Raw genomic sequence first — 17,753 nt, 5'->3', positions numbered from 1 at the left:
AAGTTTTGGGGGAGTTTACCAAAACGTTGGCAAGTGTGCAATTCCCAACTTTATTACAATCCTTCGTGATCGACGAGATTCCCTTCGGGCTAGATATTACTCCTGCATCTGTACATGTAATTTTTCTTTTCATACTATTTATTGTTTGTACGGGGTTAGGTGTCGTTTCTTTGGTGTTAGGGCCTGAATAGAGAGCGCCTGCACAAGTGCTTCCAATGTCGATGATGAGTCTGGAAAACATTCCATGGCGAGGCTACAACACTTTTTTTCCCCCCATTTTTACCTCAGTCCTTATTTCTTTCTGTACATTACGTTTCATGACGATAATGCAGTATATTGGTTGGATGCTCATGTTTGCCCTACCTTGGGAAATATAAGCCCCTTGGTAACTTCTTACTACTCACATGAGTCACAGGAACGAACGTCTATAGTATGTACATGTAGGTATGCAGAGTACCTAGCTAAACACATGTCTACAGTACTATGTATGCATGTTCAGAGTCATTCTACCGTAAGCCACATAATGCCCAGGTGTGTTGTAGGCAGCTGCAGCTGCAGCCTCCACAGCCACAACCAGAAGTGTAGGTAGCAATTGCTGTCGCTCCTCCTCCTCCTCCTCGTTGCTGTACGGTGCTCTTTCAGGATCCGAACCTCATTACTCTACTATCTACTCTTACCCCCCCCCCCCCCCCCTTCCTCCTTGTGCCCCGATTTTTCCCCTCTTCCATCTCATCCCATCCACTTTACACACCCCTCCTCACTTCTGAATCTCCACCTCATTACTCTCTCTCAACATCCCCCTTTCCCATCGGTTTTACTACTTACTCGCTTACCCCTCCTACGTGCCTCCCTTCCACTTCTTCCGTGCTATTCCGTGCAGATATAAGTGGTGTCGTTGTTTGGCCAGAGATCCAAGCAACGAGCCTCTGCCCATTTAGTCATCACAACGGTTGCCTCCGCTAAAAAACGGAAGGCAGCAGAGCAGACTGAACCGGACTCCAGCCCGGCCTCAAAACGATTAAATCTTATCGGCCCATCGACTCCCACTGCGTCCTATACAATGTCCAGCGACGATGAGCTTATGTCTGACCAGATGTCTGATGCGTACGGTGACGACGACGAGGATAGCTTAGGCGAGCTAGGTATGCGACGGATAATAGCTTTCGGGTTATAAGATCACTATGGCTCTCAGGGCTGACTTAACCTTTTGTTGCACAGATTATGAGGAAGATGGCGGTGAATACATTGATGAAGGGAAAGAGGAAAAACCAACGAAAAGGTCCTACGAGGTTGAATTTAAAGTATACTCTGATGATCAAATTCGGAAGAGCCAGCAAAACCAGGTCGAGGAGGTAGCAAGCATACTCGGACTACCTGGGGAACAGGTCGCAATTTTGTTACGCCACTTCAAATGGCAGAAGGACCGCCTTATTGAGAAATACATGGACAGTGGTGAGGAAGTACTTGAAGAAGCTGGTCTGGGTCCAAGTTACGACACACCACCAAAGCTAGAGACGGTCCAGGGCTTCGTGTGTGATATTTGTTGTGACGATGAAGTTGGGCTAGATACTTACGCGATGAGATGCAACCATCGGTATTGTGTGAACTGTTACCGGCAGTATCTGGAATCAAAAATAAAGGACGAAGGGGAGGCAACTCGTATACAGTGCCCATCCGAGGGTTGCTCCATGATAGTGGACTCAAAGACGGTAGACCTATTGGTTCCCGTAGAGATAGATAAAAGGTTCGTTTACTTCATGAAGCTTATTTCTACGCTTTCGGGTCGAACATTGGCTCACGAGGTTATAGATATAAGGAGCTATTGAATAGGACATATGTAGATGATAAGCCCAACCTACGTTGGTGCCCAGCGCCCAACTGCGAATACGCTGTGGACTGCGCAATACGACCGGTCCAGCTTCACACTATAGTTCCGTCTGTCAACTGTCGATGTGGCCATAATTTTTGCTTTGGGTGCGGATTTTCCGAACATCAGCCCTGTCCCTGCGCACTTGTCAAAAAGTGGTTGAAGAAGTGTGAGGATGATTCGGAGACTGCGAACTGGATATCTGCAAACACTAAAGAGTGTCCCAAATGTGTCTCCACGATTGAGAAGAACGGAGGATGTAATCACATGACCTGGTGAGCTCATCGAACCTCAACGCCACTTCACAGCTAACAAATCTCAAAATACAGTCGAAAATGTAAGCACGAATTTTGTTGGGTCTGTATGGGGCCCTGGGCAGAACACGGAACGAGCTGGTACAACTGCAATCGATTTGAGGAAAAGAGCGGCTCGGAAGCCCGTGACCAACAAGCAAAATCACGTGCTTCATTAGAGCGATATCTTCATGTAAGCTCTAATTAGTGCTTTGGTTTTAGCGGTCCAGTGTGATAGACTAACTCCATAATTAGTACTACAATCGCTATGCCAACCACGATCTTTCAGCGAAGCTAGACAAGGATCTTTATGTTAAGACGGAAAAGAAAATGACAACACTCCAGTCTTCTTCTGGAATGTCATGGATCGAAGTTCAATATCTTGAAGCAGCATCCAAAGTTCTCCAACAGTGCCGTCAAACCCTAAAATGGACCTATGCTTTTGCGTTTTACCTTGAAAGAAACAACCACACCTACATCTTCGAGGATAATCAGAAAGATTTGGAAATGGCCGTTGAACATTTAAGTGAGCTCTTTGAGAAGCCGACAGATCAACTTTCAACCGCCAAAAATGATATGCTTGACAAGACGGCATACGTCAAGAGTAGGCGCATGATCCTGCTTGACTACACCGCTAAAAGCTTGGCGGCGGAAGAGTAAATTCCCTTCCTGAGCTTTCAAGAGAATAATAGTAAGACTAATTCGGCAATTAGGTGGAAATTCTCTGTTGATCTGAAATAATAACATTTATTTTTCTTCTCCGGATAGAGCTAGGAATGATACCTTGAAACATCTCGATTGTTTCTTCGTATTATATTCTGATTTTTCTACTTCTGAATCAAAGCACGATTTCATAAAGCGTGATAATAACATGTGGGAACCATTGGTTTCCTCGCTTATTTCTCTTTTCTCTTCTCTTCTTTTAGGGTCTGGATTCTCTTGTGTCGTTTTTGCATCTATTTTCTCTTCGTTCTTATCTCATTGGTCATTGGTATTCGGTGGTGTCTTGATTTCATTCTGCTAGCATGGACATGATTGATGAGGTACAATCTATTTTTTTTTTGTGGCAAGCAGTTTGAAATTATAGTGATTTTATCTATTCCGCCAGGATTTACACCGAACTCACTTTATCCGTATTCTGTATAATCGCCCAGTGTATGCGGTTTCCTGATTTAGTGTTCAGCTGAAGGTTTAAAGGTTAAGCAGGTGTTAAGAAAAATATAAAGTGTGGTATTCTTCAAGTCGCAGAATTGTAAACTTTCATTCTAGAAGATGGCGGCTCTGCGGAACGATCCCTTGGCTAGTTACCATAGTGGTAGTCATGTATGTACGTACCCACGTGCAAAATATCCAGACAACGCGTCTAGCTATCTTCATGCCCTATCATCTCCCGAAGGCCAAAACTTACATACCAACGGCTTCTTCCATGTATACCATGAGGAATCCCCAAGCTGGACCAGCTATCAATGGGAGCCGTGCGATGGTTGGTTTCAGCAGAACCTCTGAGCATACCCTCAGTAATCTTTCCCGTTGGAGTATTCAGAATAGGTCGCTACCCAGACCAGACACCATCAAGACCGTCCATGTCTATGATTTTGATAACACACGTAATGAGTCTTTCCTTCTCTTTACATGGCACGGCGAAACAGGTAGCTAATGTTCTTTAATACAAGCCCCGCAGTGTTCATGAGCCCGCTCCCGAATACAAGAATATGGACCTCGCCCACACTTGGTCTTTTGCAGCAGCAAGAGTGCTTCATGAGTGGAGGTTTGAAACCAAATTTCACAGTAAAAAAAGAAAAAGAAAAAAAGAACACCTCTTTGGTCCGGAGAGAAACTTCAAAGAATATTCATTAACCCATTTCTTAGGATGGTGGCACGATTCACGTTTCCTGGCTGCCACAGGCAAAGGTCTCTTGATTGAAGAGGATCTTGCATGGGAAGGCTGGTGGAACGAACCAATTGTCGATCTTGTAGAGCTTTCAAGAAAACAAAATGACGCTCTCACAATTTTACTTACCGGCCGTTCAGTCAGCGGCTTTTCAGATCTTATCCAACGAATGGTCGCAAGTAAAAGGCTGAATTTCGACATGATTGCTCTCAAACCAGAAACTGGTCCAAATTTGGAACATATCAGAAGCACAATACTTTTCAAGTGTATGTTCTTGGAAGATGTTCTCAATACATACCACGGTGTCGAAGAGATTAGGTAAACCAAATTCCTAGACGGATCATACTCCTCATCTGGCTAACACTAGCCTTCCCTTTGAGGGGAAATTAACAATTTAAGAGTTTATGAAGATAGAGTAAAACACGTTAGATCTTTTGAGGAATTCTTCGCTCAATATATATTGACAAGCCCAAGGAGCCCTGGGGAGAAGCCGTTAGTCGCGGAAGTGATCCAAGTTGCCGAAATAGCTGTAACTGCTGCCCTCACCGTCCTCGAGAGATATTGATATTAATGAGAGTGGCCTTCTATCTTATAGAAAACGCTGGACCCCGTAGCCGAGCTTACCATTACGCAAAAAGTCATTGACGATCACAATACCGCCTTGGAGCCAGGCGTTCCCCCCCTACAGATCAAGAAGAATGTCTTTTATACAGGTGAGTCTAGTAACCCGCCATCTTGATATGATTGCTAAAATAATCCATTTCTTTATCTTCGGGCTAAGGTTATCTCCTATCGCCGTCTACAACATCAAACCTACTAAAAAATCTACCTCTTGCCAACGAGCCGGGAATGAAATTTCTGGCCAATAATATCCTTATCACACCCAGGCCAGCAAATCAACAAATTCTTTCAAGAGTTGGAGGAATAGGTAACAAAGTCGATTTCGATGTTTTTGAGTGGGGATATTGGGAAAATAAAGTATGGGCTGCGCGTGTAAGACCTTCTGATCGTGATATACCGATCTATACTGGTATGCCTCAGCCTATTCCTGTGTGGATATCCGATACTAAACTACATATGCCAGAGAGTTCAACACCAATCATCGTTTTGGCTTTACGCGGCTGGGATGCTAGACCCGCCGATGCCCAAAAGATCACAAACTGGCAGCCACTCCCCGAAGATCAGGTGCTAAGGATAAGCACAATTGTCGGAGAAAAATTGCTACTTCGAATCGAGGAGAACACTCCAGAAGGCGAGTAGAAATCGCTCTTTTCCCAGTTGGAATTGGAACCTAGGGGCCCAGCAGCCACCGAGATAACGGACACATCCACACAAAATTATAAATATTCCCCAACTTTTTTTTTGCATGAAAACTTACATTTTAGGAGCTTAATTCGGGCGAAGATTTCAAATATAAAGCCGATAGCTATAGATCATTCCACCATCAATCAAGGCGTGGGGTACCCAGTCGCCACAGCGGTTCCAATCGTAGCGGAAGGGGTCATAGAGGTAAGGGACGGGGTGGGCGGGGTGGTGGGGGAGGCGGAAGGGGTCACCACGGAGGTTTCTCGCGGCCCTTTAATGCCCAAGACATGTCCTTTATGACTGAACTCTACGAATAATGTCTCATAGATCATATTGCGAAGCGTGGATTCTGTTGGAAAACGCCGCTCTTTTTTTTTTTTCCCCCTCTTACCTCTACCTTAGTAATTGAGTTCTTTTTTTTTTCAATTTTTTTTTTTTTTTGCACCGGTTGATTTCAACCTTTCAACATCCCATCCTGGGCATGTAGACTCTCAAACTGAAAAATCCATGACAGATAGACACCCGTTGTCCTCTAAATAGGAAGGTTTGTGAAAAGCTCAACTTACCAAGAGAGGAGGGATAGTAATCTATCAACAGAAAATATACCAAAGCAATTGTTTTTTCAAATCTGCCTTTGTGCAAATAAAGCTCATCTTTAGAATTTAAGGTAAAGAATGTGGCGATACATGATGATACAGAGCGATTTACACGCAGAAAGAATAAAAACCAAAACCAAAACCAAAAAAAAAACTCAAGTTTAAACAGGGGATGGACAAGAAATGTGTTAGTACAGTTTATCATGAAGCTAGAAGTGTAATGTAGTAAAAATGTTTATGATCAATTGAAACCAAAGGAAAGGGGGGAAGAACGGAGGGGAAAAAAAAAAGAGAAAAAGAGAAAAAAAAGAAATGAACTATTGACCTGAAGTTCATCCACAAAATCAAATCAACTTCTCGCTTTCTCCGTTCAGTTCCATGAATCCTGCGATTTTCAGCAGTTGTGAATAGAAGGCCTCGGTGTTTTCCTTTGTGACGAGTTCCTCGGGTCTCAGCTTAGGGCTTGCGGCCCGATGCGGCATGCGGACCTCCACCATGAGCTGTCTACTAGGTGTATCTGGCATGATCTCTTCCTTCTTCTTCTTTCTCGGGGTGTCTGGCGGGGTTGCAGCGAATGCTGAGCTTTCACTGACCTTTTTGAAAAAGTATAAATCGGTTTGATACCTGATCCACTTCGCAAGATGTCGAATGTTACTGGCACCCTCGACGGCATACCATATCCGTGCTTTTGCAATTTCCTCATCATCCTCTTCGGGGGCGTCAGGGAGGGAGGAATCATCGTCAAGTGGGTTTGCGGGCTCATCGGATGGTGGTAAGGTGCCAGATGGGTGGGGAAGCGTAGGGTTTTTCTGGACGACAATCCATTGTCCCCAATCTTCTTCACGCTTGTCACGCTGGGTAAATAGCCAATAGGTATTACCCTTGATATCGATTCCCAGGGGGATATTTCTAACCGACGTTTTTCGGGAAGAGAACCTACGATGGGCAGACGGTTAGGTTTTTATTCGTTTTCTTCATAAGGGGCCTGATAAAGTTTACCATTCTTTCTCCTCAACACGAGCTACGAGCTTCTTGTGCGCATTGAAAGCACTTGCATAGCGGTCATCCCAGTCTGTCCGATCACCGGGCTTGAGAAGCAGCCGCTCCTTCTGCAATTCGCCCCTTGTCTGTTCCCAATCTGTACTCAAAGTTAGTCTTATATTCCGGCACCCCCGCCACCATATACAAACATACCAGACTTTAATCTTTTTATTTGGGCAATTGACGACTTGTGCCTTTCCCTTTCCTTTTCTCCGTCGTCCTCAATCATTGCTCTAATAATACTAGACTGTAATGCCAAGTGCATTACTAGCATAATCACATTTAGTTTACCATCCTCCTCAGTACAGTCAATTTTCAAGTCCTCAGCCTCATATACCGTCTCCAGTAAGTTTTTCAAGATATTCCAGACGTCCGGAGAGTCAGCGGTGACCTTTTTTACGTTGTCAATAGCCTCATAGACCATATCTCCGTTCATGAATTGGTTTGCATCGGCTTGAACTATAGCAAGCAAGTTGGTAATGAGGTTACGGTATGTGAGATCCGTCCATTCTGAATTGGGATCATTGATTGTACGAAAGTATTTTGGGGGGAGCTTATACATCAACTTCTCGAAACGAAGAAGGAATTCGCGAACACGGCTGCAATGATGTGGATTAGCTGGATTCATCTACCGGGCTGCTATGACGAAATCCGGGGGGGTTTAAGCTCACAGTCTTTTTTCAATTACTTCCAGGGGGTATGAAATTCCAATAAACTCGAACTCGGGATCCGAGACATATTTAGGTTGTTTCACAAAAGGCTTGATCACCACAGGAGCTGCTGACGCCAACATTTTTGGCTTATCATCCTTTTTCTTCTCCAACGCTGATTTTGAGGGTTTGGGGATTGGGTTGCTGGCCACCTTATCCTTTCCCTTCTCCGTTGCAGACTTATCCACCTTTTCCTTTTTTTCTGCCGGTTTCTTCTTTTCCGTATCCTTCTTTTCCTTCTTTTCCTTCTTCTCCTTCTCGGCGCCGCCATCCGCAACTTCTTTATCTTTGTCCTTGCCCGGCGCCTTCCCCTTCTCCTTTCTCGCAGCATCTCGCTTCTCCTTTGCGAGCCTGGCCGCCTCCACAGCATTCGGGTCCTGCAGTAATTGTGCGACCGACTGTCCTTGCTCCTTCGCAAAGGAGGTTAAGAAGCCCGCTGGGGGGAGGCCATACTGCTTCCGATGTGGCGCACAGTTACAAATCTTGCGACAAATTGGGCAGAGCCAGACATATGGCTCTGTGTGAACATGGCCGAGTAATTTATTAAAGTCCTTTGGGCGGCCTGCCGCAAGAATTGCTGTCGTATCCTCATCATATCGCCGTTTTAAACAATCTTGACTATATACGGGGGGGGGGGGGGGCGGGTACATATCAGTACAGGTCACTAGATTATCCCGAGATTACTGGAGGAAAGGATGAACGGCATGCTGGGCGGGGAGGGGGGGTGGGTTGAGTATCTCCGTCATGATATTTGGATGGCACATACCAAAACAGCTTCCCGCATCTGTCAGTTTTCTTTCCCCGAGTGGTTAGATATGTACACTCCAGGAATACATCCCTAGTCTGGTGACACTGGTGGCAATGTTTACTGCTCGGGGTGCCAGGCACAGTCTCGCGCTTCTTTTTCTTTGAGGCCTCGCCATTGAGCTCCGATTTACGTTTTTTTGTGGGTTTTTCTTGGGGCGTTGTTGCTGCCAACTCCAAATCCATATCCATCATGTTCGCGCTCCCCAGTTCTGTCAAGGGTTGTTGAGGCGGCGGAGACATCAGGGTAGTTGCAGCCATTGCTGAGTGATATACTGTGTCTGGCTATCTATCTATCTATCCGGATTATAGGTGGGTTGGAGCAGTTGTGCGGTGGGATATGGTGGGGATGGGGGCGGTGGGTGGTAGGATGAGAGAGAGAAAATTGATTGAGAATAGTAGTTTAGTATATTCTATTATTGGTAGAGCGCGTTGTTGTTGTTGTTGCTGGATCGTTAATCCCGGGGGGGGGGGGGGGTGGGTATGTATGGTAGGTAAGGAGGTTTTAGTTTTAGTTTCTGGGGCGGCGGCGGTGGTGGTTAAGGTTGTGGAAAATATATTTCCAGAAGGAAAGGACAGGAGGGTGGTAAGTAGTAGATGTAGATGTAGATAGATAGGTATGTATAAGTAATAGGTATAGGTATGTATGTATGTAGTGCGTGATGGGAGAACACGCGTAGAGAGAAGAAAGAAAAAAAAAGACTCTTCCCCAAAGTGAGTCGCGTCTGTTCCGGTCCGGGGGAGCGGTTATCTAGATTAGAGCAAAGTAGGTAGAGCAAGTGGAAAAGTGGAAAGTGGAAAGCAGGTAGGGTGAGTGTGAGTGTGTAACGACAGTAACGGGTTAACCTTAAGTACTTGAGTTATTCCTGGCTGCCAAGAGGCCAGCTGCTGCTGCTGCTGCTGCTGCTGCTGCTGCGTGACATGGATCTGGGATCTGGTGTGCAGTGGGCGAGTTAATAAGTACCGGTGGGCGGGCGTGTGGGTGGGTGGAATGGCGGTATGGATGGATGGATGGATGGATGGATGGATGGATGGATGGGTGATTCATGTGGGGCCTACATGTACTCTAGTCAGTGAGTGACTGACTTTGATCATCGGCATGGCCTCCTTTAATAGGACACATAAAAGGATGTGTATGTGGTTGGTATTTACGTACGGCATTTGTGTGGGCGCAGAACAAAAGGGTTTACGTCTGGATATAAATATTGTATATCCTTACAAATGCACATCTGTAGAATTAGCTGAGGCCACAGAACGTGGGTGCAGCTACTACTACTACTACTACTACTACTACTACTACTTCTGATTAACTTGCAATTGATGCAGGTGGGTATTCAATTGATCAGACACTGCAGTGTTGCGGAAGTACTACAGGTAGACACTTACAATTGCATGTGGTCTGGAAATCATAATGCTGTGATATTACTAGCTTACATACTCTACATCTATCTATTTCTACAACTTTTTCCTCTAATAATAATACAGCCCCCCTTGGCCCCTCCCCCTCTATGCCCCCTATCCCCCAACCCCACCGCACCCCATCCCCAATACCCCATCCTCTCATCATACACCCCACCACCCACAGCCCACCACAGCCCATCACCCCCCATCACTCGCCCCCCTAAACCCTAACCCACCCTCAACTGAAGAGCACAATCTTCCCACTCCCGGTGCCCCCCGCGACCCAGTCCATGGTGGGGTGGAACTGGGCCACGGCCGGCACGGCGGTGATGCTCTCGTGGCTGAGCTGCGCGAGCTGCTCCCCGGACTCGCTGTAGATGTCGAGGTAGCGGTTCATGTTTGCGATGACGAACTTGTGCTGGCCCCCCGGCGGCGTCTGCTGCCACTGGGCGCGCAGGATGGTGACCCATCTGGCGGTGGGGGGGGCGGGGGGTGTTAGTCAATGTGTGGCGGAAGGGAGGTATTGCGAAAGGGGGGTTGTTTGGAAATGGGCTTACCGGCCAGTCTGGTTATTGTGCCGTATCACATGCGCCGGCTCGATCTCCTTCACCTCCGCCTCCTTCTCCTTCCCCTTCCCCCTCGCCGCCGGCGGCGCCGCCCACGTGTGCGCGTCGGGGAACTTGTACAGCTTGACCGTATCATCATACGACGTCGTCGCCAAGGTCCCATTACTGTTCCACAGCGCACAGCTCACACTCAGCCGACTGGTGTGGCTCGCCAGCAGCGCCGGCGCGCGCCCCTCCCCCTCCCCCACCATCCGCCGCAGGTCCCACAGCTTCACCGTGCGGTCCAGCGACCCCGTGGCGCACAGGTGCGGCGCGCGCGGGTGCAGCCCGAAGCCGCCGATCTTCTTCTCGCTGAGGGTCCACTGCTCTGCGCCGCGCGCGCGGGTGTCGACGCGGCCGAGGCGGCCGAGGAGGGTCGTGAAGTAGATGGTGTGGGGGTCGGCGAGGTCGATGGCGGAGAGGGCGTCGTCGTCGTCGTCGTCGTCGCCGGCGTGGACTTCGGTGGCGACGCCGGTGGTGAGGTTGAAGGACCGGATGCTGCCGTCGTAGGAGGCGGTGAAGAGGGTGGTGGGGGAGGCGGCGGGGATGGTGAAGGCGGAGATGGTGCGCGCGTGCAGTTTGTAGGTCGAGATGTCGGGGGTGGGGTTGGTGGAGGTGGCGTCGAAGATGCCGAGGTTGCCGGTCTTGTCGGTGGCGAAGAGGAGCTGCTTGGTGGTGGTGGGGTGGAAGGCGAGGGCGTAGATGCGCTCGGGGGTGATTTTGATGTCTGCCGCCGCACCATCACCGCTGTCAGTCCATTCCACTCCAATCCACTCCAAGCCACTCCAATCCACTTCACGGGGGAGGAAGAGGGAACACACCATTGACCTCAAACCGATCATACAGCTTCAGCGCACTCATCTTCTCCCTCATACTCCTCAGATCCTTGTCCGTCGTCCCCTTCACATCCTCCTCCGTAAACGTCCTCCCCCGGGCCCCCCTCGCCCCGCCATCATCCAGCAAGCCCTTCTTCAGCTCAAAGCTCAGGTCCCCAGGCACCCTCATGCGCTTCGCCGCATTCTCCAGCAGACTGGCGCTCAGCGCCGCATCGTCGTCCTCGGCCTTGCGCTTCGCGGCCTCGGAGTCCGCGGGCAGGCCCGCCAGGCGGCTGGACGTGCGCCGCGGGAGCGTGGATTCGGCGGCGGGCTTGCGCGGGGCGCGCTTTCGGGTGGAGGAGGAGGCGGGCGTGGAGGAGGAGGAGGGTTTGGGGGGGCGGCTGGCGGAGACGCTGGCGGCGTCGAGGGAGAGTTGTTGCAGGAGGGCTTTGTTCTTGAGGATGTTTTGCTGCCGGAGGAGCTCGTAGGCGTTTTCTTCGGCGGCGGCGTCGGGGTCGGGCTTCATTGTGGATGTGGATGTGGATGTGGATGTGGATGTGGGTGGATGTGGGTGGATGTGGTGCTTATTATTTATTATGTATCTATTATTTTAATTGGTTTACTCGTGATTATGGGGTTTTTTTGGGGGCGGTGTTGTGGATGGTGGGTGCGTTGGGGAAATGTTCGCTCTGGCTGATTCCCGGGGCGACGCGATCCCCTGCGTGGTGTTGAGCAGTGCTCTTTACGCGCGCGTGACGAGGGACGACAACACTGTAAGAAGAGCACAGCGACACACGAACCAGCACTTTCGGGAATCCTGCTCCGTCTTGCCGCCATTGAAGTCTCGTACACGCGATATTCAGAGCACATGAAAGCACACTGCAAATCACAAATCACAGTCCACAGTCCACAGCTTGAATGGCCGTGCCGCATGAAACGACGTTCTAGAAACACGGGCTGCACGGCCACAGCTGTGTGTGTGTGTAGCTGCACCCGCCACCGCCACCGCCACCGTGCAGCGTTGAGCCTCACGCACCCCACCACCGTGGCGCTAGCGTTGCGACGTTGGAAAAAATATCACGATTCCGAACCACAGCTGTTCTCGCTCTCTCCAACTGCACAGCCAATTCACGCCGCACAGCAGCAGCAGCAGCAGCAGCCCGCAATGAGTTCATGCCTCCTTAAGCAGCGGCCCCTCCTGCTCACCGCCCGCAGGCCCCTCCACCTCACCGCTGCCCTCCCCCCATTGCCATTGCCATTGCCATTGCCATTGCCACCCACCCGCCCCTTCACCCACCTCACCAGCCCGTCCCCCTCCCCCTCCACCGCCGACGACGACATCCCCCTCGACCTCTCGCACCCCCCGCCCCCCCGCGAGGACCCCTGGGCCTTCCTGCAAGGCGCGCACCCCAAGCGGCCGCACCAGACACCCTACATCGTACCCTCCTACCGCCACCCCTCCTCCCTCTCCCCGCTCACCCGCACCTCAAACCCCTTCACCACCAACCCCTTCACCGCGCCGCGCGCCCTCCCAAACTCAAACCCAAAGCAGCTCATGGACCCCATGACCCTCTGCGAGCGCGAGCGCCTCGTCTTCAAGGAAATCTTCGAGCAGATCCTGTCCTCCAAGACCGTCTTCGCGCCGCAGCCCAACGGCGCGCCCTTCCCCAGCCCGTCGCTGAACGCGCTCTTTGAGTCCGCCGTGGGCCCGCAGCAGCACCGCCACGAGATCTCGTTCGGCCCGAGAGAGGGTGTGGATAGGGATAGCATGATTGCAAGGCTGGCGCTGGCGAGCAACTTTGAGGAGTTTAGTCCTGCGGTGCGCGCGGCGGCGGCGAAGGCGGCGGGCGTGGTGGGGAGCGTGTGGACGTCGAGGGAGATGGAGGAGATCAAGGAGCAGCTGGGCGATAAGATATTGGAGATGAACCGGTGCGAGACGGACCTGGAGCTGGGGAGCTGGATGGAGACGCATGTGTTCTCCATGGTCGGCGGCGGGGGCGCCGAGAAGCGGGCGTTCCCGCCGGGGACGTATTCGTACCTGCTTGCGGAGGGGATGAGGATACTAAGGAGCACGTTCAACGACCTGCAGGGCGTGTTCTCGATCTTCAACAAGATCAAGACGCTGGGCGCCGAGTCGTATGTGGTGGGCTGCAGCGTGGACGTGTACAACCAGGTGATTGCGGCCAAGTGGGAGGGCACGCGGGATCTGTATAAGGTCAAGGACCTGGTGGACGAGATGGACACGAATGGGATCCAGGGGAACTCGAAGACGCTGCAGACGATTAGGGAGATCATGCAGGATGTGGCCAAGGTCGATACTAATGGCATGTGGACGCATGAGCTGTTTAGTGAGGGGAATGGGGACGTCGTGGACGGGCTGAGGGGACGGGTCGAGGTGTGGGAGAAGCCGAGGCCTGCGTGGGGGAATATTGAGGAGGCGTTGAGGAGTATGGGGGTGTAGTGGGTGGAGGGGAGGAAGAAAGGGGGGGGGGGGGGGGTGTATATAGATAAGTGTGTGTGTATAGTAGGTAGGATATTAGGTGAAGCTTGTGGCGGGAACAAAAATGGGATGGAGTTCTTTTGCTGTTTTTTCATCATTCTTTTTTTTTATTGTATTTTTCTCTCTTTTTTTTTTTGCATATTTGCATGTTTTGTATCAGGTGGTGGTGGTAGCTTCAATTGCATCCTGGTGCTTCAAGTAGGTATTATAGGGATGCAGAAAGGAAAAGAAAGAAAAAAAAAAAAGGTCTAACTTGTATACTAAGTACTCGCCCCTCTCTTATTTTATCCATCTCCATTCGTTTTCAGAACCCCCATTGAAATGCACTGCTTTCCGATTAGATATGTTGGGGGGCTATATGTAGGCTGGGTTGATTGAAAACTGTATCTACAAACTGATTAAGAAACAAGGAACAAGAACAAAATAAACAAAAATAAAAACCTCAAAAAAAAAAAGACGTGCTAGATATATGTACCGCTCTCCTTTTTTTGTTCAATTGCAAAGCAAGGTAAGGCAAGGATGTGATGGGATGGGATGGATGGATGGCAGAACGATTGATAGTGAGAGAGAGAGAGAGAGAGAGAGCTGGTTAATTTATTTATCCACATAGAAAGCGAGAGAGAGAGAGAAACGGAGGGGGTTAGAAAGATAGCCCCCCCTCCCCACCAACCCCCGGAACAAAAATTGTCTTTGTACAGCTTATCTGTACGGGGAGTCGGCTCTGATAGCTGCGGCAAGCTCGGGTTCCCACCTAAAGTATCGTTATTAGTATCTCAGGGTTGGGTGAAGGGAGAGGGTCAATCATACTTATCACCGTTTGCCAACAGCTTCTCCTTGTTGTACAGCAGCTCCTCCCTGGTCTCGGTGGCGTACTCGGCATTGGGGGACTCGACAATGGCGTCGACGGGGCAAGACTCTGCACATTTATATCAACATCAATATAAATTCCCAAACAGGGCCCAGAAATAGTGTTGCTAGACATACCCTGGCAGAAACCGCAGTAGATGCACTTGGTCATGTCGATATCATAGCGGGTTGTCCTCCTGCTGCCATCCTCACGCTCCTCGGCCTCGATGGTGATGGCCAGAGCTGGGCACACCTGGGATGTGTGTTTGTGTTAGCCCGCTGCTAGTATACTATTTCCACAACATAATTCAAATTCGGGGTGGCAAGGAAGGGTGAATGATATATCTGCCAGATCCGGCGAGAAACACCATAACCAGATATATGTGTGTCTCGAATGCGTGGGCCACTTACAGCTTCGCACAACTTGCACGCAATGCAGCGCTCCTCGCCAGAGGGGTACCGTCTGAGCGCATGCTCACCACGGAACCGGGGCGAGATGGGACCCTTCTCGAAGGGGTACATGATAGTGTACCTATTGCATCCCCACCCATTAACACTCTACTCCCATCCCACACTCAAACTACACAACATTCTCAATATTCTCGAAGAGGGGCAGCTTACGGAGGCCTAAAGAACTGTTCCAGCACCACATACATTCCCCTCACCATCTCCGACATGAGGAAGAATTTCGCCGCCTTATCCAGCGAACTCTCGCCCTCCTCCCAGGTCTGCGCCCGCCCGATACGGTAGCCCGGGATGGGCGAGCGGGCCGTCGCATAGTTCCTGACGGCAGCGAGGTGCGTGGCGGCCGCGGGGGCGACAGTGCGCTGCAGGAGGGGGCGGGAGGGGCGTGCGGCGGCGGCGAGAGCGAGGGTTCTGATGGAGGCCATTGTTGCGTGCGGTTATATATATATGTGTGTGTGTTTTATTTGGGGGTGGTGGTGGGGTAAATTGTTTCCGTGTGAAGCGTAGGAACCGTAGAAAGTGAGGGTTTGGGTGCTCGAGAGCAATTGGCGCTGTGGCGTGGATGGACACCCGGGGGGCTGGAGGGTTATTTGTAGGGGCCGAGAGTGGAGATTGGGGAGGTGCGGGCAGATGCGGTGGGAGGCGGCGGTGGAGGGTGGAGTGCTTGGGGGGGGTTGTTAGGACCGCTGCTGCTGCTGCTGCTTATACGGGAGGGCCCTGATTGGTTGGAAGCGACGTCGGGATCCTGGGGGGGCCAACGGGTTTTTTCCTACGGAAAATTAGACGAGTGATATTTCATCAGAATCGAGAATTATAAATCATTTTTCTGCCTGAGAGAATTTTTGTTTCTATTTTTCTTGCAGGTGGAACTTAGGCTTGTAGATAGGACTAGGGGGATCCTTTCTTTCGGTGGGGGCTAGAGTAAAAAGCTGGACCTCCGGGGCTTTACATCAAGAGCCGAGACTCGAGAAACGCTGCATCGCGAAAATAATCGTCACTAGCAACAACCCAGCCAGCCAACCGACACCATCATCCTCCGCTTCCCATCTCTTCCTTTCCCCTCCAAACCAAACAACTTACCCACCCCCCACCACCACCACCAACCCCACACCACACTCAACAACCCCTCCACCACACAACCACAACCACAATGTTCAGAACGGCTGCCGCTCGCGCATCGCGCTCATTTTCCACCGCTGTCCTCGGTGCCAGGGTTTCTACTCCGATCGCTATTGCCCGACCAACATGTGTGCGTGCGGTGCTCCCGGCAAAGCCCTTCGCCGCCATCAGGTGCTACTCGGCGCCGGCTTCGTTGTCCAAGGACGAGGTTGAGGGGAGGATAATTGAACTGCTCAAGGGGTTCGATAAGGTTCGTTTATTCTGGAGATTGCGTGGACCTGGAGGGGTTTGGTTTTGTGTAGAATGGGGTCACTGATTGTTGGCTATTATATTATAGGTCACCACCAAGGACACTCAGGTAATTTTTTAGATGATTGCACATACGTCAGTGATGAGTTTACCAATTGGTTGTGATGTATAGGTCACTGGTACTTCTCACTTTACGAACGACCTTGGCCTGGATAGTCTCGACACTGTCGAGGTCGTCATGGCCATTGAGGAGGTTTGTGATCCATCGGCCATGATCTCACTGCGGAGAATTGCCAGAACTAACAACCTTTATAGGAATTCAGCATTGAGATCCCCGACAAGGAGGCCGATGCTATCCAGAGTGGTATGTGAACCGCCATGTTCACCCTCACACTGCCAGTGTCCGCAGACTAACCTATCTCTTAAAAAAAAACAGTCGAGCAGGCCGTCAACTACATCGTGTCTCAGCCCGATGGTCAGTAGTAATCCAGCCGTTTCCCCCCGCCCGTCCGTGCGTACAACGGCTTTTTTTTTCTCCTGTGGGTTGTTACTGACAGCGCCTATCAATAATCTAGCTAACTAAATCATTGATCGTCCGTTCTTCCTTAATGGGTGAGACCAGCTCGGTTGGTTGACTCTCTTGTATTCCACACCCCTCCATATTGTACATGTCCGGCAGATAGTCGTTGTTAGTTAGGCAATGACAACTTTGCCATGTTGTTGAGATTGCTTAGAAGATGGGAATGGGAAAAAAAAAGCCTTCAAAAAATATTATGCTACTCAAAATAGTCGCAAGGTTCCTTGTTGAGGTTGTAGTCGTCATGGGAAGTTATTTATTAATTTTTAAGATGCGAGTAGAGGGTCCGATTTCACCAGGGAGGGATGAGGAGGCGAATTTCCGAGATTTGGCGGTGAGGGTTTGTAGGTAAGGTGGGATTATGAGCTATGGTGTCCGTGAGTATTCGGCGTGAGCAAAAGTAACGTGCGTCACCCTATCATTGGCGGCGTCAAAGATGATTGGGGGTAGAGGATCACCAGTATCTATTCGTGGGGCAGCTTTGTAGAGTGAGTGCAGTGCCATGAATAGAGCTTTGACAAATCTCGTCCTTCCAGTCAACAAACCACAGTAGAATGCCATCATCATACATGGCGCACATATAGAAATCAGAGCAGCAGTAGCAGTAGAGCGTAGTGAATTGAATACAGCCGAATACCATTAATATTGTAGCAGGTACTGGTCCATTCA

At 50.1% G+C, this 17,753-nt stretch overlaps 7 protein-coding genes across 7 annotated transcripts; 4 read left to right on the top strand and 3 right to left on the bottom strand.

Moving 5' to 3' along the window:
- Positions 1–1,060: 1,060 nt before the first annotated feature.
- H6S33_012812 (uncharacterized protein) lies at positions 1,061–2,820 on the top strand (the record flags this gene model as incomplete). The annotated part of the gene is made up of 5 exons (XM_044844153.1): positions 1,061–1,142; positions 1,219–1,744; positions 1,810–2,142; positions 2,197–2,353; positions 2,416–2,820. 5 exons carry the CDS (start codon positions 1,061–1,063, stop codon positions 2,818–2,820), a joined length of 1,503 nt encoding a protein of 500 aa, XP_044694521.1.
- Positions 2,821–3,595: 775 nt separating this feature from the next.
- On the top strand, positions 3,596–5,673 carry H6S33_012811 (uncharacterized protein; the record flags this gene model as incomplete). The annotated part of the gene is made up of 9 exons (XM_044844152.1): positions 3,596–3,643; positions 3,704–3,767; positions 3,842–3,928; positions 4,030–4,369; positions 4,526–4,580; positions 4,647–4,764; positions 4,833–5,081; positions 5,136–5,303; positions 5,456–5,673. The coding sequence occupies 9 exons, from the start codon at positions 3,596–3,598 to the stop codon at positions 5,671–5,673; spliced, it is 1,347 nt and encodes a 448-aa protein (XP_044694520.1).
- Positions 5,674–6,296: 623 nt separating this feature from the next.
- Positions 6,297–8,768, bottom strand: H6S33_012810 (uncharacterized protein; the record flags this gene model as incomplete). Its single annotated transcript, XM_044844151.1, has 5 exons — positions 6,297–6,888; positions 6,952–7,090; positions 7,147–7,592; positions 7,665–8,220; positions 8,573–8,768. 5 exons carry the CDS (start codon positions 8,766–8,768, stop codon positions 6,297–6,299), a joined length of 1,929 nt encoding a protein of 642 aa, XP_044694519.1.
- Positions 8,769–10,146: 1,378 nt separating this feature from the next.
- Positions 10,147–11,854, bottom strand: H6S33_012809 (uncharacterized protein; the record flags this gene model as incomplete). The annotated part of the gene is made up of 3 exons (XM_044844150.1): positions 10,147–10,378; positions 10,466–11,276; positions 11,335–11,854. 3 exons carry the CDS (start codon positions 11,852–11,854, stop codon positions 10,147–10,149), a joined length of 1,563 nt encoding a protein of 520 aa, XP_044694518.1.
- A 405-nt stretch (positions 11,855–12,259) lies between these two features.
- Positions 12,260–13,789, top strand: H6S33_012808 (uncharacterized protein; the record flags this gene model as incomplete). The annotated part of the gene is made up of 1 exon (XM_044844620.1): positions 12,260–13,789. The coding sequence occupies one exon, from the start codon at positions 12,260–12,262 to the stop codon at positions 13,787–13,789; it is 1,530 nt and encodes a 509-aa protein (XP_044694517.1).
- Positions 13,790–14,527: 738 nt separating this feature from the next.
- H6S33_012807 (uncharacterized protein) lies at positions 14,528–15,564 on the bottom strand (the record flags this gene model as incomplete). Its single annotated transcript, XM_044844619.1, has 5 exons — positions 14,528–14,579; positions 14,636–14,744; positions 14,813–14,927; positions 15,086–15,206; positions 15,296–15,564. The coding sequence occupies 5 exons, from the start codon at positions 15,562–15,564 to the stop codon at positions 14,528–14,530; spliced, it is 666 nt and encodes a 221-aa protein (XP_044694516.1).
- Positions 15,565–16,289: 725 nt separating this feature from the next.
- Positions 16,290–17,090, top strand: H6S33_012806 (uncharacterized protein; the record flags this gene model as incomplete). The annotated part of the gene is made up of 6 exons (XM_044844618.1): positions 16,290–16,508; positions 16,596–16,616; positions 16,680–16,760; positions 16,823–16,871; positions 16,944–16,982; positions 17,083–17,090. 6 exons carry the CDS (start codon positions 16,290–16,292, stop codon positions 17,088–17,090), a joined length of 417 nt encoding a protein of 138 aa, XP_044694515.1.
- Between the last annotated feature and the right edge of the window lie 663 nt (positions 17,091–17,753).

This window comes from Morchella sextelata (genome assembly GCF_020137385.1).
Source record: "Morchella sextelata strain SCLS chromosome Unknown scls_9, whole genome shotgun sequence".
In the NCBI taxonomy this organism is placed as follows: domain Eukaryota; kingdom Fungi; phylum Ascomycota; class Pezizomycetes; order Pezizales; family Morchellaceae; genus Morchella; species Morchella sextelata.
The sequence above is the reverse complement of the archived record's forward strand: the minus strand, read 5'-3'. Positions and strand labels throughout refer to the sequence as shown.